Source organism: Microcaecilia unicolor, chromosome 6 (genome assembly GCF_901765095.1).
Source record: "Microcaecilia unicolor chromosome 6, aMicUni1.1, whole genome shotgun sequence".
NCBI lineage: Eukaryota > Metazoa > Chordata > Amphibia > Gymnophiona > Siphonopidae > Microcaecilia > Microcaecilia unicolor.
The window spans coordinates 319063535-319084455 of NC_044036.1; the positions used below are offsets into that span (position 1 = coordinate 319063535).

General features: G+C 45.1%; 1 protein-coding gene across 1 annotated transcript in view; it reads left to right on the top strand.

Moving 5' to 3' along the window:
• Positions 1-2266: 2266 nt before the first annotated feature.
• Positions 2267-20921, top strand: part of USH1G (USH1 protein network component sans) — a 54136-nt gene continuing 35481 nt past the window's right edge. The window contains exon 1 of the mRNA XM_030207201.1: positions 2267-2430. Coding sequence (XP_030063061.1) covers positions 2267-2430 — 164 coding nt within the window. The remainder of the gene's footprint in view (positions 2431-20921) is intronic.

Genomic DNA, 20921 nt, shown 5'->3' on the forward strand with positions numbered 1-20921 from the left:
GTGGCCCTACACAGGGCCTCCTCCTTCCTCATTATACACCCTTCACTATTACTCCATCTCATTACAATACTTTAATATTAACTATTTGGTTAACAAAAAAACAACTAATCAATATAACCTTGCTAGGGCCCATTTCATTTATAACAGAAACGGGCCTTTTTTACTAGTAGTCAAATAATTTATGCTTCCAGCTTCATGTCTTTATTTATTGGGATTTATTAACTGCCTTTATGAAGAGGTTCACCCAAGGTCAAGTGCTGCAGGTACAGTTTAATATAAAACTTACAATTTTGTTAACATTATAACAATAGTAAAATGACTAAATATAAACATAAATACAATCAATTAAGTAAACTTGGAACTGGCAAATTGAAACCTAGCAATAGGACTTTAGATTGTAAGCTCCTTCGAGCAGGGACTGTCCTTCTATGTTAAACTGTACAGCGCTGCGCAACCCTAGTAGCGCTCTAGAAATGTTAAGTAGTAGTAGTAGTAGGACTAACATGATACACCAGCTCATTTTCGAAAGAGATCCCCGGCCATCTTCCGACACAAATTGGGAGATGGCCAGCGATCTCCTGAAACCGGCCAAATCGGTGCTCACGAGATGGCCGGCTTCGCCCGATAATGGAAAAAAAAAGCCAGGCTTGACGAGCATTTCGCCGGCTTTACTTGGTCCCTTTTTTTCACGACCAAATTTCAAAAAGGAGCCTCAACTGACCAAATGACCACCGGAGGGAATCGGGGATCACCTCCCCTTACTCCCCCAGTGGTCACCAACCCCCTCCCACCCAAAAAAAAAAAATCTTTTTTGCCAGCCTCTATGCCAGCCTGAAATGTCATACCCAGCTCCCTGACAGCAGTATGCAAGTCCCTGGAGCAGTTTTTAGTGAGTGCTGTGCACTTCAGGCAGGTGGACCCAGGCCCATACACCCCCTACCTGTTACACTTGTGGTGGTAAATGGGAGCCCTCCAAAACCCACCCAAAACCCACTGTACTCACATGTAGGTGCCCCCCTTCATCCCTAAGGACTATGGTAATGGTGTACAGTTGTGGGTAGTGGGTTTTGGGGGGGATTTGGGGGGCTCAGCACACAAGGTAAGGGAGCTATGTACCTGGGAGCTATTTTTATTTCATTTTTTAATTTTTAGAAGTACGCCCTAGGGTGTCCGGTTGGTGTCCTGGCATGTGAGGGGGGCCAGTGCACTACAAATGCTGGCTCCTCCCACGACCAAATGCCTTGGATTTGGCCGGGTTTGAGATCGCCGGCATTAGTTTCCATTATCACCAAAAATCGATGCTGGCCATCTCAAACCCGGCCATCTTTGACATTTGGCCGGGCCCAACCGTATTAGCGAAGAAAAAGATGGCCGGCCATCTTTTTCGAAAATACGGTTGGCACCGCCTGCTTGCGGAGCCGGCCACAGAGATAGCCGGGGCCGTTCGATTATTCCCCTCCATGTTACTATGTAAATATTAATACTGAAAAAAGAGGTGTTTGATTTAAAGAATCATAGGGTTCAGTAGCAGATTGAAAGTTAAGAGGGTAAAGGAGGTGGAGTATATTTTCCTATCCTCTCCCACAAGCCTCAGGATCACTCAGAGCAGGTTGTGACCTGTGTGGCATTCTTTTCTGACCTGATGGTCTCAGGTGTCCTGGAAATAAAGGGACACTAGGACCTAGAGGTTGTCTGTGTGTATTCATTTCCACAGGATCCTCCTCGCCTCTGCCTGGCTGCAGTGTCAGGTGTCCAGGGAGCACACTGCAGACATCCCCTAGCCTCTTCTCCCTCCACCACCCCGGAGCTTAGGCATCAGCTGTCCCCCTCTCTCCAGCTCTAAGGCTCTCTGCAGTTTGTTTGTCCACTGCTCCCTTTTATCAAAAACTTGGCTGCAGGCATCAACTGTCCTGTTCTCTACCTCTGGCACCCTCTGGAAGTATCATCTGTCCCTGATCTCTGCATCCCTGGAGTTATATACCAGCATTGTCTGTTTTCCTGCTGTTTATTTTCCAGAAAGCTAGCTGCAGTCATTGGCCCCTCTTCTTTGCTTTTTGTCCAGGACTTTGCAGTTGTCGTCTGATTTTTTTAATTTTTTTTTTAATTTTTTACTATCTTAAAAACAGTTGAACTCCTATCCTAGAACCATCTCAGGCATCACTTGTTCTGTTTCTTCTCGGGACTTTCTCCATGCTTATCTGGTGAAGCGAAGCGTAGAATCCTTCCTGATCCCAGATGAGGCAAGTGGTGCAGAAGCTTTCACAGCATGAATGACCAGTACCACCGAGCAGCCCGGGATGGATACTTGGACCTGCTGAAGGAAGCCACTAAGAAGGACCTTAACTCACCTGATGAAGATGGAATGACCCCAACGTTATGGGCCGCTTACCATGGCAACCTGGAAGCACTGCGGCTCATTGTCAGTAGGGGGTAAGGCACTTGGGACAGGGGATCTGATGCTGCGCATAGCTTTATGTTTCTGATCTTTGTGGAAGGGGCTTTTTAACCATGTGATTTGCTGTGTAGAATGACCAGGGCCGGTCCTAGGGTCTCTGGCACCCCCCCTGCAGACTATCAGTTGGCGCCCCCCCCCATCTCCTTTCTCTCTTCTCCCACCCTGCCCCTATCCAACGATTCTCCTTCGCCCCCATCCCCCTCCCATTTATGGCCACCTGCCCGCCCTCTTCTCCCCCCAACATCCCCCTTTTTCTTCTTGCCACCCTGCGTGGTTTAAGTCTTTTTTAATTTACCTCCGTCCCAGCGGCCACGTCATTTCAAAGCCCTGCCCGTCTCTAGCCTTCCCTCCCTTCGTGAGTTCATTCCTGCAGAGTCCCGCCCTCGAGGAAATGACGTCAGAAGGCGGGACTCTGCGGGAACAAACTCACGAAGGGAGGGAAGGCTAGGGACGGGCAGGGCTTTGAAATAACACGGATGCTGGGACGGAGGTAAATAAAAGATTTAAACCCCCAAGGGTGGCGTGGTATGGCGGTGCAGCGGCGCCCTTGAAGGCAGGCGCCCCCCTGCGGTGCTTACCCCGCTTACTGGGTTTGACCGGCCTTGAGAATGACCTTTCTGTACCACCATTTGAAGTAGGGAAACCTGGAGAAGTTATTGGCTGAAACCTTCCTTTTTTCCTTTGTAGCCTAGTGAAGGCCAGCCACATTGATCTCTTTGGAGACATGCTCTCCACTGTATGCCATGCATACCCTAAAGGTTTTGTAAGACAATGCTGCAGGAACAGTCCTGTCAAACCACCAGGATACTTCCAGAACTGCAGGCTAGAAAGCTATTGAAGCAGTGTACATTCAGGTATACTAGGCATTTTTCTGTTCCTGGAAGGGCTCATACTTCAAACTTTAAACCTGAGGCAATGGGAGAGTTAAGTGACTTGCCCCCCATCATAAGGAGTGCTCGCAGGATTGGAACCCCAGCTTCCCTGGTTGACTGCCTAGTGCTCTAACCATTAGGCTACTCATTATTGCTAAAATGAATGTCTGAACTAAACCCCAAAATGCCCACAAATCATGAAGAAATATATATATATATATATATATATATATATATATATATATATATATATATATATATATATATATATGAAAACAAACCAAAATGTTTTAACTGTGGATATGAGTGCTAAACACTAGTGCATCTCATACAGGTTTTTGGTGGGCTCACACTTTCCACCACAAGTGTAACAGAGTGGGTCATGGGCCTGGGTACCCCTCTCTACTGTGCACTGCACCAACCACTTGGCTATTCCAGGAACCTGCTTGCTACTCTAATAGGATTGGCCATAATATCTGAAGCTGTCATAGAGGCTGGTATGTACTGTTTCTTTCACATCTTAGGGGGGGGGAGGGGATCAGTGACCACTGGGGGAGTAAGGGGGTCATGTCTTAATCCCTCCAGTGGTCATTTGATCATTTGGGGCACCTTTTTGTGACTTAGAAACATAGAACCATGATGGCAGATAAGGGCCAAATGGCCCATCCAGTCTGCCCTTCCTCAGTAACCACTAGCTCCTCCTTTTCCTAAGGGATCCTACATGCCTGTCCAACACTTTCTTAAATTCCGACACAGTCCTCGTCTCCACGACCTCTACCAAGAGTCCATTCCACGCATTCACCACTCTTTCCATGAAAGAGTATTTTCTTAGATTCCTCCTATGCCTGTTTCCTCTTAACTTCATCGTATACCCCCTCATTCCAGAGTTTTCATTCATTTGTAAAAGGCTCACCTCCTGTACATTAACGCCACTGAGGTATTTAAACGCCTCTATCATATCCCCTTCTCTCCCGCCTCTCTTCCAGCATATACATGTTGAGATTTATATGCTTGTCCCTATGTTCTATGACAGAGACTATTTACCAATTTGGTAGCCACCCTCTGGACCGACTCCATCCTGTTTATATCTTTCCGTAGGTGCGATCTCCAGAATTGCACAAAGTACTCCAAATGAGGCCTCACCAGAGACTTATACAAGGGCACTATCACCTCTTTTTTCCAGCTGGTCATCTTTCTCCTTATGCACCCAATCATCCTTCTGGCTTTGACCGTCACTTTTCTACCTGCTTGGCCACCTTAAAGTCTTCCGACACAATCATCCCCAAGTCCTGCTCTTCTTTCGTACACAGAAGCACTTTACCCCCTATACTGAATCGTTCCCTTGTGTGCATGACCCTACATTTCTTAGCATTAAATCTTAGTTGCCAATTTTCAGACCATTCTTCAAGCTTCGCCAGATCCTTCCTCATGCCATCCACACCCTCAGGAGTACCCACCCTATTACAGAGTTTGGCATCATCTGCAAAGAGACAAACTTTACCAGACAGCCCTTCCGCAACATCACTCACGAAGATGTTAAAAAGAGCCTGCCCAAGGACCAATCCCTGTGGTACACCACTGATAACATCCCGTTCCTTAGAGCAAACTCTATTTACTACTACCCCCTATCACCACCCATGGGGCAGAGGGGTGGCCTAGTGGTTAGTACAGCAGTCTTGACATCCAGAGGTGGCTGGTTCAAATCCCACTGCTGCTCCTTGTGACCTTGGCCAAGTCACTCAACCCTCTATTGCCTCAGGTACAAACTTAGATTGTGAGCCTTCCTGGGACAGAGAAATATCCAGTGTACCTGAACATAACTCACCTTGAGCTACTACTGAAAAGGTGAGAATAAAATTTAATCAGTTTTTAACCAAGTCAGTTGCCTGGGCTAAACAGTGTCTAAGGCTTTGCTAAAATCCAAGTACACTACTACTACTACTTATCATTTCTATAGCGCTGCAAGGCATACGCAGCGCTGTACACCATACACAAAAAGACAATCCCTGCTCAAAGAGCTCACAATCTAAATAAGACAGGTAGACAGCAGTGGCGTAGCCAGACAGCCAGTTTTGGGTGGGCCTGAGCCCAAAGTGGGTGGGCACAAAACTTTCTCTGCTCCGCCCTCCTCTCCACCCCTATGCCTACCATTTCTCCCCCTCCCCACCTATCCCCTCTGTATGCAACATGTGTCCCTCCCCTCCACCTCATACACAGCCAAGACTTCTCCCTTCCTCACCCCTCCACCCCTTTGCTGCATCTCCCTCACCCACCAACCAAGCCTCATCTTTCCATCTTCCCTCCCCCCTGTGCAGCTGCTGTGTCCCCCTGTCTTCCCTCCCCCATGTAACATCTTCCCCCCTCCCCCCCCCCCATGCAGCTGCAGCATCTCACCCTCCTTGCAGGCTCGCCCAGGAGCAAAATTCCTGATGGCGATTCCAGTCGCAGCGATTCTCACACGCTGCCTGCCGGCTACCGCTCAACAATCTCCTCGCGCTACTAAGCGCTAACCCGGAAGTCTCTCCTGCAGAGGAGAGACTTCCGGGTTAGCGCTTAGTAGCGCAAGGAGATTGAGCGGCAGCCGGCACTGGCAGGCAGCATGTGGGAATCGCTGCGACTGGAATTGCCGTCAGGAACTTTGCTGCTGGGCGGGCCTGACCCAAAATTGGGTGGGCCCAGGCCCACCCGGGCCCGCTTGTGGCTACGCCCCTGGTAGACAGACAGAACAACTAAGGGGTAAGGGAATTAAAGAGGAGGGGTACAGGGCAAGTAAGAAGTGGTTAGGAGTCAAAAGCAGTGTCAAAGAGGTGGGCTTTTAGCCTGGACTTGAAAAAGGCCAAGGATGGGGCTAGACGCACAGACTCAGGAAGTCTATTCCAGGCATGAGGTGCAGCGAGATAAAAGGAACGGGGTCTGGAATTAGCAATATAGGAGAAGGGGACAGACAGGAGAGATCTATCTGCAGAGCGGAGTAACCGAGGAGGGGGGGGGGGGCGTAGGGAGAGACAAGAGTGGAGAGGTACTGGAGAGCGGCAGAGTGAATGCACTTATAGGTCAGTAAGAGAAGTTTGAATTGAATGCGGAGACGGATAGGGAGCCAGTGAAGTGATTTGAGGAGAGGGCTAATGTGAGCATAGTGACTTTGGCGGAAAATGAGTTGCGCAGCAGAGTTTTGGATTGATTGAAGAGCAGAGAGATGGCAAAGTGGGAGGCCGGCCACCACATCTAGCACCTCTCTGACGTCCAACAGTTTGGTCACCCAGTCAAAGAAATCAGATGATCTGACACAACCGGCCTCCAATGAAACCATGCTGCTTCGGGTCCTGCAGTCCGTTCGATTCACAAGTCCTCACAATCCTCCGCTTTAGTAAAGTTTCCATTAGTTTACTCACCACAGAGGTCAGACTGACAGGTCTATAATTCCCAACCTCCTCCTTACTTCTGCTCTTTTGCAGATGGACCACATCTGCCCTTCTCCGGTCCTCCGGTACCGCTTCAGACTGCAAGGAAGCATTAAAGAAGTCAGACAGCGGAGCAACCAGAACATCTCCAAGTTCCTTGAATACCCTCGGATGTATCCCATTAGGCCCCCCCTCTCCGGCGCCCCCCCTGCAGTTGCCCCCCCCCCCTGAAAACGATCGCTACACTACCCGCCCTCTTCTCCCCAGATCCGTTTCCTTTTTTTTGTTGTTTAAATTTACCTCTGTCCGGCGGCAGCGTAGCGTTAGTGAGAAGGAGGCGGCGCTCCCCCGCCCCGACGTGTCAGACAGTCTTCCCTTCGCTCAGTGTCCCGCCTTCTTCTGATGTCATTTCTGATGTCAGAAGAAGGCGGAACTGAGCGAAGGGAAGACTGACACGTCGGGGCGGGGGAGCGCCGCCTCCTTCTCACTAACGCTACGCTGCCGCCGGACAGAGGTAAATTTAAACAAAAAAAAAAGGAAACGGATCTGGGGAAAAGAGGGCGAGGTAAGCATGGTGCGGCGGGGCGCCCCCCCAGAGGATGGCGCCCTCCTGCCATGCTTACCTCGCTTACCGTGTTGGCACGGCCCTGAGCCTCACAATACTATTTTGGCACTTCCTTCTGTCACTTATATATCTGAAAAACATTCCCCCCCCCCCCCCCCCCCCCAATTTTACTGTATCAGCTATCTTTTCTTCCATTTGTCTTTTCATTTTCCTGACAGCTTTTAGCTTTTTCAGGTATTTTTGCTTGTCTTCCTCATTCTGAGTCCTCTTGTAACTTGTGAAAGCTAATTTTCTTTCCCTTACCTGTTCAGCTACTACGTTTGAGAACCAGAGCGGCCTTACTCTTATGTCATTTTCTAACATAAAGGTTTGTCGCCTTTAAAATAGCTCCTTTCAGTTTCGCCCACTGCTGTTCTACTTCCTTTAGCTGTTCCCATCCAACCAACCTTTCCTAAACAGGTTTAACCGAAAACGTCTAAGTTTTAGCCCTGGACGTTTTTGCTTTGTTCCACTATGTCAGGAAAACTTCCAAGTGTTAGAGGTAGGATTTGAATGTTCCTAACATGCCCCCGGCAAACCCCTTATGTGCCGCCTTGTGATTTGGGTGCACTGGATGAACTGCATATGAAAGTGTCTTAAAAATGGGTTTTAAAAATAGCGATTTGGATGTTTTGGGGAAAGAATTGTCCAAATGCCACTCTGTGCAATTTTTTGGACATTTTTCTGTTTCGAAAGTGAGCCTCTAAGTCTTTTAAGGTGCACTAACAAATTGAATTCAGCTCTGCCACACCTTCCATTAGCTCCTGTAGAGTGCACATGAGGGTGAGGTGGAATAACAGCAGCACACTTCCTAGGGTGTCTGTTATTTCCCTGTGCACTCTTCCCCTCACATTGTTTCCCCCACTGCAAATGCACAGAGGGTGAGGACTCTCAAACATAAGAAGTGTCATGCTGGTTCATTGAGCCCAGAATCCACCCTGTCTCTGACAGTTGATAATCCAGCTCACAAGGCCTGGCAGCAGGATCCCAAAGAGTAGATCTATTCAGGGCTGGTTTAAACATTAAGGGGTCCTTTTACTAAGGTGCGTTGAAGAATGTCCTGCAGTAGTGTAGGCACGGGTTTTGGGCGTGCGCAGAATCATTTTTCAGTGCACCTGTAAAAAAGGCCTTTTTAACATTTTTGCCGAAAATGGACATGCGGCAAAATGAAAATTGCCGCACATCCATTTTGGGTCTGAGACCTTACCGCCAGCCATTGACCTAGCGGTAAAGACTCACGCGGTAACCGGGCAGTAATGGCCTACGTGCCAGAAAATAAAAAATATTTTTCGGACGCGCTTAGCAGACGCACACCAAAAGTGAAATTACTGCAAGGGCCACACAGTAGCTGAGCAGTAACTCGTAATTGGCACGTGTTGGGCGCCCATAGGTGCTTACACAGTTTAGTAAAAGGACCCCTGAACAAATTAGGTGATCACCTAGGATGACAGCTTCTAGAGGGTGCAAAGAAAACAAAACAATAGATCTTGACAGTTAAACAATCTCAAAGAACCACCAACCATACTTTTACCTGCAGGGAGGGCAAGTCATTTTCAAATAGACCATTTCTCTGGATATATAATAATTTACCTGGACAAGTGGCTTTTGGAAATTGTCATAGTAACATAGTAAATGACGGCAGAAAAAGACCTGCATGGTCCATCCAGTCTGCCCAACAAGATAAACTCATATGTGCTACTTTTTGTGTATACCTTACCTTGATTTATACCTGTCCTTTTCAGGGCACAGACCGTGTAAGTCTGCCCAGCACTATCCCCGCCTCCCGCCACCGGCTCTGCCACCCAATCTCGGCTAAGCTCCTTAGGATCCATTCCTTCTGAACAGGATTCCTTTATGTTTATCCCACGCGTGTTTGAATTCTGTTACCGTTTTCATTTCCACCATATATTACATTTAAAACAAAGTTAAATGTTTAAAAGTGTGATATCTATCTAAGCATTCTTACAGGATTGTTCTGTGATAGGCAATGTTGGAATAATCATGATTGTCAAGTTTAATTATGAAAATCTCAGAAAGGGCCAAGGGCAGTGGTTTCCAAAACTGTCCTGGGGGCTCCCAGTCAGGTTTTCAAGATATTCACAATGATTATTCATGAGAGAGAGATTTTCATACAGTGGAGTGCATGCAGATTTCTCTCTTGAATATTCATTGTGGATATCCTGAAAACCTGACTGGCTGCGGAGCCCCCAGGACACGTTTGAGAACCACTAGCCTAGGGGCATGAAAGACAGTTGAAAGGGGTGAGCAAGGATAAAAGTTTGTCAGGACTCTAGAGCAGAATTTCTCAACCCAGTCTGTCGGGTTTTAAAAATATCCACAATGAATATGCAAAAGATGTATTTGGATACAATGAAGGCAGTGCATGTAAATTTATCTTATGCATATTTATTGTGTATAACTTGAAAACCAGGCTGGCTTGGAGTTCACCAAGCACTGGACTGAGAAACCCTGGACTAGAGCCTTGTTCTTCACTTCTACACCTAGAGCAGTGTTTCCCAACTCAGTCCTGGAGTACCCCCTTAGTTTTTCAAGATATCCAGAATGAATATGCATGAATGAGATTTGCATATAATGGAAGCAGTGTATGCAAATCAAGTTCATGCATATTCATTGTGGATATCCTAAAAACCTGACTGGCAAGGGGGTACTCCAGGACCAACTTGGGAAACACTGACCTAGAGGGGCTGCTGAGAAGCCAGATTTTCAAGATGTCCCTAATGAATATGCATGATGGAGATTTGAATACCTACTACTTCCATTATATGCAAATCTATCTCATGCATATTCATTAATATCTTACCCACATGAGAAATTTCTTCAAATAGTTACAAGGAACATTCACTTTCCCCAGTAACTTATTCTTTACTCTTTCAACTTTTTAACAAATCTTTATTCATTTATTACCTTGATAAACATAAATTCACAATAACTATAAAAAAAAACTCCCTTGAATGAATAAAGATTTGTTAAAACGTTGAAAGAGTAAAGGATAAGTTACTGGGGAAAGTGAATGTTCCTTGTAACAATTTGAAGAAATTTCTCATGTGGGTAAGATATTAATGAATATGCATGAGATAGATTTGCATATAATGGAAGTAGTAGGTATTCAAATCTCCATCATGCATATTCATTAGGGATATCCTGTAAACCTGACCAAAATGGCAGCCCTCGAGGACTGGGATTGAAGACCAAGGGCCTTTGCTATCTAATGGCCTTGATCCAGCCCAGTGTGATCCTACATATACCCAGCTAGGATTCTTCTCTAAAGCTCAGCAGTTTTATTAATCAAATAATTGATTTATGACTGCTGTTTGGAGAGGAAATGCCAGGGAGAGGCCGGCAGTGCCTCTTTATGGCTATCTGCATTCAAGAAAGATGACTCCATGAATCATGTTTTACTGCTGCAAGATGACATTTTACAGCTGTGTTAGTAGGACTCCTTCACAAGGATGAAATACAGGGTATTGTTAATTAAAAACAAGACACAGTTGAGTTCCAGCTAAATCAGTCAGCCCCCTGTCATCCTTCTTGAATCCAAGTTTTGCATAATTTCTGTCCATCTTAATGAGGTTGTTGTCCTGGATTTAGTTTCCTAGGCCTCTTTCCTGACCTCTCAAGGTCCCCATGCCTGCTTCTCCCCCTCCTTCTTCAGCCCAGTTGGGGGGAGGGGGAACCCATTGAAAATGCTAAACCATCATAGTGAAACGCTGATCCGTTTCAGCTTTTTCCACAAGTTTTCTTAGCTGTAACTTAGCAGATGATTTTCAGCTCAGAAACTGAGATGTATTTTCTTGGTGTTATATATAAGGCTCAGAATAGTCTCTTTAGCCTGCACGTTCATATTTCAGATATTTATAAACAGTGATTGCCTCTTATTCTTCTCCTTTGTTTGATGAATATTCCTAGGTAATTAAGGTTCTAACGTGTGCCTAACAGTTTAAAATGGCATAATTTGCCATACTGGGTCTGATCCAGTGGTGTAGCCAGGGCCCACCCACTTTGGACTCAGGCCCACCAAGAATTGTGACACTCTTGCTGAGGCTGGTGGGGATCTCCAAATCTTGCCAGCTGAAGATTTTCTTTCCTTGGGCCTCCAGCAGCTCTTTTGAGCTGACGCTGAGACCAGCCCTTCTACACATGCTCAGTTTTCGCACATGCAAAAGCACTGAGCATGCAAGGCCTGCCGGCAGCTGCATCAGTCTGAGGCAAGTGCTGCCGGCTGCCGTTTGGAAGAGTGTCGGCTGCTCGAGGAGGAGGAAATCTTCAGCTGGCAGGGTTTGGGGATCTCCGCCAGCTCAAACATTGAATATTTGGGGTTTGTGGGAAGGGAGGGGTGGAGAGAGGAGCAAACCGGAGGAGGGCCAAATTCCATGCCCACCCACCTTGGGCTCAGGCCCACCCAAAATTGGCCATCTGGCTACGCCCCTGGTCTGATCAAAGGTTCATCTAACCCAGTGTCCTGTTTCTAACAGTGACCCATCTGGGTCACAAGTACCTGGCAGAATCCCATAATACATAACCCCAGGAATAAGCAGTGACTTCCCTCAGGTCTACCTTAATAACAGTTTATGGACTTTTCCTCCAAAGCATGTCCAACGTTTTTTTTAAACCAGCTATTCTAACTGCTTTTACCACACCCTCTGGCAATGAGTACCAGAGCTTAACTATGCTTTGAGTGAAAAATATTTTGTCCTATGTGTTGTAAAAGTATGATCACTTACCCAAACCTGTCTTGGGGGAACCCTCAGCCAGTCAGATTTTCAGGATATCCACAATGAATATTCATGAGAGAGATTTCCATTCAGTTGAGGAGGTGCGAGTAAATGTCTTATGAATATTCATTGTAGATATCCTGAAAATCTGACTGGCTAGAGGTTCCCCCAGGATAAGTTTGGGAACCACTGGAGTAAACAATTGATTTGCATTTACCTACTACTACTACTACTATTTAGCATTTCTATAGCGCTACAAGGCAAACGCAGCGCTGCACAAACATAGAAGAAAGACAGTCCCTGCTCAAAGAGCTTACAATCTAATAGACAAAAATAAATAAAGTAAGCAAATCAAATCAATTAATGTGAACGGGAAGGAAGAGAGGAGGGTACTACTACTACTACTACTATTTAGCATTTCTATAGCGCTACAAGGCATACGCAGCGCTGCACAAACATAGAAGAAAGACAGTCCCTGCTCAAAGAGCTTACAATCTAATAGACAAAATAGGGTAGGTGGAGGCGAGTGGTTACAAGTGGTTACGAGTCAAAAGCAATGTTAAAGAGGTGGGCTTTCAGTCTAGATTTAAAGGTGGCCAAGGATGGGGCAAGACGTAGGGGCTCAGGAAGTTTATTCCAGGCGTAGGGTGCAGTGAGACAGAAGGCGCGAAGTCTGGAGTTGGCAGTAGTGGAGAAGGGAACAGATAAGAAGGATTTATCCATTGAGTGGAGTGCACGGGAAGGGGTGTAGGGAAGGACGAGTGTGGAGAGATACTGGGGAGCAGCAGAGTGAATACATTTATAGGATTTTGTAGACCTCTATCGTATCCCCCCTCAGGTGTGTCTTCTTCTCCAAGCTGAAGAGCCCTAACATCATAAGCCCGCAACCTTGGAGTCATCTTCGACTCCTCCCTCTCCTTCTCTGCACATATCCAGCAGATAGTCAAGACCTGTCGCTTCTTTCTCTATAACATCAGCAAAATTTGCCCTTTCCTCTCTGAGCACACCACCCGAACTCTCATCCACTCTCTCATTACCTCTCGCCTTGACTACTGCAACCTACTCCTCACTGGCCTCCCACTTAGCCATCTATCCCCCCTTCAATCCGTTCAGAACTCTGCTGCCCGTGTTATCTTCCGTCTGGACCGATATGCTCATATCACCCCTCTCCTCAAGTCACTTCACTGGCTTCCAATCAGGTACTGCATACAGTTCAAGCTTCTCCTACTAACCTACAAATGCACTCGATCTGCAGCCCCTCATTACCTCTCTACCCTCATCTCCCCTTACGTTCCTACCCGAAACCTCCGCTCACAGGACAAATCCCTCCTCTCGGCACCCTTCTCCACCACCGCCAACTCCAGGCTCCACCCTTTCTGCCTCGCCTCACCCTATGCTTGTAATAAGCTTCCTCAGCCCATACACCAAGCCCCCTCCCTGCCCGTCTTCAAATCCTTGCTCAAAGCCCACCTCTTCAATGTCGCCTTCGGCACCTAACCTTTTACCTGTACTCAGGAAATCTAGACTACCCAGCTTGACTTTTCGTCCTTTAGATTGTAAGCTCCTTTGAGTAGGGACTGTCCTTCTTTGTTAAGCTGTACAGCGCTGCGTAACCCTAGTAGCGCTTTAGAAATGTTAAGTAGTAGTAGTATAAGCGAAATAACTAACTACAGACCAGTTGCATCCATACCATTAATAACCAAAATAACCGAAGGGATAGTAACCAAACAACTCACAAACTATCTCAACAAGTTCTCAATACTGCATGATGCCCAATCAGGATTCCGGTCAAACCACAGCACAGAAACAGTACTAATTACCCTAATGACCAAATTTAAGCAAATGATTGCAACCGGCTCCAACATACTCCTCTTACAATTTGACATGTCAAGTGCCTTTGATATGGTTGATCATGGAATCCTACTACACATACTTGATTATTTTGGCATCGGAGGCAATGTCCTAAACTGGTTCAAGGGGTTCCTAACCCAGCGCTCATATCAGGTCACATCAAACTCAACTACATCTGCTGCATGGACACCTGAATGTGGAGTTCCGCACGGATCCCCCCTCTCACCAACCATTTTCAACCTAATGATGATTCCCTTGGCAAAACTTCTATCGAATCATAACCTTAACCCATACATATATGCCGATGATGTAACAATATATATTCCATTCAAGCAAGACATTAATGAAATCTCCAACGAAATCAACCAAAGTCTACACATCATGAACACCTGGGCAGATGCATTCCGAATGAAACTGAATGCAGAAAAAACTCAATGCCTCATACTTACCTCCCAATACAACACAAATAAATTCACCACTATTAACACACCTAAACTAAATCTACCAATCTCAGAAACTTTAAAAATCCTTGGAGTCACTATTGACCGCCACCTAACACTTGAGACTCATGCGAACAACACAACCAAAAAGATGTTCTACTCCATGTGGAAACTGAAAAGACTAAGACCATTCTTCCCAAGATCTGTCTTCCGCAGCCTAGTGCAATCACTCGTACTCAGCCACCTGGACTACTGCAACTCACTATACGCAGGCTGCAAAGAGCAAATACTGAGGAAACTTCAGACTGCCCAGAACACAGGAGCCAGACTCATCTTCGGAAAGCCAAACTACGAAAGTGCAAAACCCTTACGTGAGAAACTACACTGGCTCCCACTCAAGGAACGCATCACCTTTAAAGTATGCACCTTGGTTCACAAAATCATTCACGGTGAAGCCCCTGCATACATGTCTGACTTAATAGACCTACCACCCAGAAACGCTAAAAGATCATCCCGAACTTTCCTCAATCTCCACTTCCCGAAGTGCAAAGGTATAAAATACAAAGTACTGCATGCATCAACCTTCCCTTATATGAGCACGCACTACTGGAATACACTACCACGCAACCTGAAAATGACCTACGAACTAACCGACTTCCGCAAACTACTGAAGACTCATCTCTTTGAAAAAATCTATTGCAAGGATCAGAACACATGAATTCCATATACACTAATAGAAATGCATCAATACACTCTCTTCTGAATTCTTTTCCCCGTACTTTCACCACACCTAAAACTCTACCCTCAGATAAAATTGCTATACCCTAATGCTCTCTTGCTATTGTTCTATCGCCCTATCATTTCCCCATCGATACACTGCATTGTTCTATCCACAAATGATATTTTGTCCATTGATACATTCCACTGTTCTACTTCCAAAATTACATTCTATCACCCTATCATTTCCCCATTGATACATTCCACTGTTCTATTTTCCCAAATGATATTTTGATTTTCACTTTGCCTTCACATAACTCCTCACTATGTAACCATAACAGTACTGTAACAAATTGTATTTCCATCATTAACAATGTATTGTAACCATAACAGTACTGTAACAAATTGTAACAAATTGTATTTCCATCATTCACAATATATTGTAAGCCACACTGAGCCCGCAAAGAGGTGGGAAAATGTGGGATACAAATGCAATAAAATAAATAAATAAATAAATATGAGAGGAGTTCCATCCCCTTCATCATTTGGTCTCCCTTCTTTGTACTTTTTCTATTTATTTTATTTAAAAGATTTCTATACTGCACAATCCAAAGGTTCTCAGCAGTTAACAAGGTGTACATACATAAAACAGACATTTGTTCTTACAACATAAAACTTCAAACAAAGTAAAACATATAATAATTAAAACATATAATAATTAGAAAAGCTACGAGGATGGTATGGGATTTACGTTCCAAGACGTATAAAGAAAGGCTTGCTGACCTGAACATGTACACCCTGGAGGAAAGGAGGAACAGGGGTGATATGATACAGACGTTCAAATATTTGAAAGGTATTAATCCGCAAACGCACCTTTTCCGGAGATGGGAAGGCGGTAGAACGAGAGGACATGAAATGAGATTGAAGGGGGGCAGACTCAGGAAAGATGTCAGGAAGTATTTTTTCATGGAGAGGGTGGTGGACGCTTGGAATGCCCTCCCGCGGGAGGTGGTGGAGATGAAAACGGTAACGGAGTTCAAACATGCGTGGGATATGCATAGAGGAATCCTGTGCAGAAGGAATGGATCCTCAGAAGCTTAGCTGAAATTGGGTGGCGGAGCAGTTGGGGGAAAGAGGGGGTGGTGGTTGGGAGGTGAGGATAGGGGAGGGCAGACTTATACGGTCTGTACCAGAGCCGGTGATGGGAGGCGGGACTGGTGGTTGGGAGGCGGGAAATACTGCTGGGCAGATTTATATGGTCTGTGCCCTGAAAAGGACAGGTACAAATTCAAGGTAAGGTATACACATATGAGTTTGTCATGGGCAGACTGGATGGACCATGCAGGTCTTTATCTGCCGTCATCTACTATGTTACTATGTTACTATGTAAGCCCGGGCTTCGATCTAATCACTCCAATCGGATTATTTCTACCAGTTTAATCTTGATCTTCTGCCACCCCATAGGCTTGTATGAAGAGATAAGTTTTTAAACTCTCATTGAAACTGTTTTATTTCCGAAAGGACGAGGATGGGCGGGACAAATTGCATGTTCTTTTGGCTGCTGTCCGTGTCAGGGTGCTGGGCTCGATGGACCCTTGGTCTGTCCCACCATGGCGATGCTTATGTACTTAAGCCTTAATGGTAGGCTGCTCCACATAATGGGGCCTGTTACATAAAAAGTAACTGCTCTGTACTCATTCAGTTTTACAACCCGATGTGATGGTACATCTAAGTACAACTGTTGTGTAGATCTCAAAGACCTCGGGTTGATACACATGCAATTTTGCTGCCAGTACTTCCGATACCTGACCAGTTAAAATCTTAAATCTTAAATACATGTTTCCTCAAATTATTACTTTAAAAGGAGTGAAGCCTGTGAAAACTGGGATTACTTTAATCAGTGGGATTTGAATTAGAGACTTAAGTATATGTATTGTTAAATGATTTCTGGTTTTTAAAAGAGAAAGAACGTAATCAGATGTATTATTTCTAACTAATATTGGACAATAAGTATGTTTTTCAATGAAATGATTTGACTATACACCGTATTGACCTTGAAGAAGCCAACCAGATGATCAATGTGGAATAATGAATTAGACGAGCAATATCTGGGGATAATCAGGTTAATACCACGGGGTTTTTTTTCCCTGTTTACTGTTTAATTGATCTCCTTATCTTGTTTCACTCTCCCTATTTTGTGGTCTAAGGAAGAGAATAGAATTACCTGATTGAAATAATTCCTACATATTACTGTCTCTGTATTTCCAGCAAGTTGTTTTATCGCTTGTAAAAATTTAAATGGTTATAAATAAAAAATTAAAAAATATATATTAAATACATGATTGTAAATGTAATGTGATACAGAAAACAGCAAGGCAAACGATCTGCGAAATCCAACATGGAAAATGAGCAAGAAAATCAGTATATTGTCCAAAATATTTTATTGAACATACCGTATATAAGACAGTTGCCCGACACAGGCCGCGTTTCGCCCACAAAAGGGCTGCGTCAGTCTTTTTTTTCCAGCTTTGATAGCAGACTACTTGCTGGTGATTTGGAAACACAACAGGACACGCTGTTTGTGCTGGGTTTTTTTGCATTTCCTTTTTCCTTGTCCTGATATGCAATTTGCAATTGTTGTTATTCGTAGAGATACAGACTAGCCCCTGACGCAGCCCTTTTGTGGGCGAAACACGGCCTGTGTCGGGCAACTGTCTTAAATATGGTATCTTCAATAAAGTATTTTGGACAATATACTGATCTGCTTGCTCATTTTCCACAATGTAATGTGATATTCAGTAGGTAGCCAATGCAAGGCTTCCAGGACTGGTGAAATTTGCTCGTATCTATTGGCACCTACTAATACTCTAGCAATTGAGTTTTATGTGATTTGTAGAGTTTTCAACTGAGATCTTGATATTCTAAGCAACAAACCGTTACAATAGTCAGTACATGGCATTGCAAAACTTTGGACTACTGCTCTAAAATATTGCGGAGTTAACAATTTTTTTTATAATGTCTAACCAATCGCAGTTTAAAGAACACATTCTTCATAATTTTCTGAGATTGCAGCTTCATACTTAAACTAGAGTCTACAATCACACCCAAATCCCTCAAATTATCCACAAGAGATATTACTTCTCTTTCAAATTGAAACAATTCAGGTATATCTGAAGAGGCATATGGTGACATCATCTTTGTTTTACTCACATTTAACTTCAAACAGTTTGCCTTCATCCAGCCAGGGCCGCCGAGAGGGGGGGCAGGGGGGACAAAATTCCCCGGGCCTCCAAGGGGAGCCTGGTGTCGGGGTCTCTCTCCTCCTGCTCCCAGGCTGCCGGCGCTGCAGTCCCCAATCTCACCTGCCTGCCCTCAGCTCCGTCGATAGCCCCCCTCCATCTGCCACCGTGACGAGGCCCCCTGCATTCAAATCGGCAGCGCCTCACCTCCTTGTGAAGTCCGCAGTTCGCCTCCCTTAGGGCCCTCCCTCACTGTGTCCCGCCCTCGTCACTTCCTGTTTCCTCGAGGGCGGGGCACAGTGAGGGAGGGCCCGAAGGGAGGCGATCTGCCGCCTTCTCACTGAGGTGAGACGCTGTCAATTTGAATGCAGGGGGTCCCGTCATGGTAGCAGATGGAGGGGGGCCATCGATGGAGCCAAGGGTGGGCAGGTGAGACCGGGGACTGCAGTGCCGGCGGCCTGGGAGCAGGAGGGTGAGACGACAGTGGTAGGGATGGGGGGGGGGGGCGGCGGGGGCCCCAGGGGTGGCCTTGCCCCGTGCCCGGCTCAGTCTCTCGGCGGCCCTGCATCCAGCTAATCACCACAGACATGATCATACTCAGTTTATTAAAGATAATCCAGAGGTGGCCGGTTCGAATCCCACTGCTGCTCCTTGTGACCTTGGGCAAGTCACTTAACCCTCCATTGCCTCAGGTACAAACTTAGATTGTGAGCCCTCCTGGGACAGGGAAACACCTAGTGTACCTGAATGTAACTCACCTTGAGCTACCACTGAAAAAGGTGTGAGAAAAATCTAAAAAAAATAAAAGAATAAATTGTATCATCAGTTGGAAGCAGAAACTGGATATCATCGGCACAGAGCCTAAAATTCAAATTTAGACGCTCAGTAGCAGCAAAAATATGTTAAAAAGCACTGCAGACAAGAAAGATCCCTGAGGTACCCCAGTTTTTATCTCTTTCAACTCTGATAAGTCTTCACCTATGGCTACACATAATTGTCTATTCTCTAAAAAAGGAAGTAAACCAACTCAACACCTTACTAGTAATACCAATCAAGCTCTATTTATCAAAATTTCATGATTTATAGTATCAAAAGCTGCATAAATGTCTAATGTCACAAGTAAGAAACTCCAACCTTCATTAAATCCAGTTCGAAACACATCAAATAAAGACAAGAGCAAAGTTTCTGTATCATGGTTAAAATGAAAACCAAATGGATTGATATCCAAAATATTATTTGTTTCCAAAAAAATCTAAAATTCTAGAGTATACAATTCTTTCCATAACCTTTGTTAAAAAGGGTAATGAAGAAATAGGTCTAAAAGTTTCCACTGATTCTCTACTCCTTTTTTTTTTTTATCATTCAATAATGGCCTAACCACAGCTTTCTTCAACTTGCAGGAATCAAAACTCTTGTTCAATACTTGGACTAAAACTGGAGCAACCAAATCTTTCAAACTTTTCGAGAGAGAAGAGCCGGTTGTTAAGTTTTTAAGAATTTTGGGAGCCGGTTGTTAAAGTAGGGCCCTCCATGGCTACTTTAACAACTGGCTCCCAAAATGTGGGCTTGGGCCCCCTGCTGAATTCTCTTTTACTTTGCTGGTGGGGATGCTGAGCCCTGCCAGCCAAGTAAATAGACTGCTGCTGCTCCCAGCTCCTTGTTTCCAGCTCTGAGCAGCAGGCTTGGACTTCTTGAGCATGTGTGAGAAGTTCCAGCATGCTGCTCAGAGCAAGACGTTGGGAGTGGTGGCAGTCCATTTATTGGTTGCCAGCAAAGGTATGCCTAGCGTGCCCGCACGAAGGGAGGGAGGAGAGAGAGGCAAGTGTTGCTCCCCCCCCCACCCGGCCACCCCTGGCCCTTCCAACTGCACAGCTGGCTACGTCCAGAGAAAGAGCCTGTTGTTAAAAATTTACCAGCACACCCCTGGCAATACTGAATAATCAAATTGTTCTGTTATCTTATAGGAGCCAACTTTGTGGGTGTTGTGGGTGCTTGAGCACCCCCGATATTGAGCAAACTCCTTGACTGTGCCCAAGGAGTGGTCATTTCCATTGGGTTTAGCACCCCCAATCATTTTGAAAAGTTGACTCCTATGATCTTATCTACCTTATTCTTAAATGCTTCTGCAAAATCGTTACATGAAATAGAGGAAGAAAATTTGCTTTTGTTATCCATATCTTTAGTTAACCTTGAAACTGTACCAAACAAATCTTTAGTACTAGAAGAGGCTTTGCATTTTCTCTATATATTACACCAATTTCTTTAAACAATTTTCTTGTGAACCTCCTGAAGGAAGCATACGTCACTCTCTTTCACTCTTCCTTTGCTCTTGCGTCAACAAACATAATTCGTCATTAAACCATTGTGCTTTATGACTTTGCCCTACTTTGTTTTGCTTGAATGATGCAACTCATTAACAGAATAAGATAAAATACTATTCCATTTAGCAACACATGAATCAGCAATATCGTCCTCAGGAACATCTGTAAGCTCTTATCTAACTCTAATTGCAACTCTTTAAGCTCAATAGATTCCCTCCTAGTAACCCATTTTGGTAATTTACAATGCAATAATTCCTTATCATGCTCAATGTTTACAGATACTGCTGC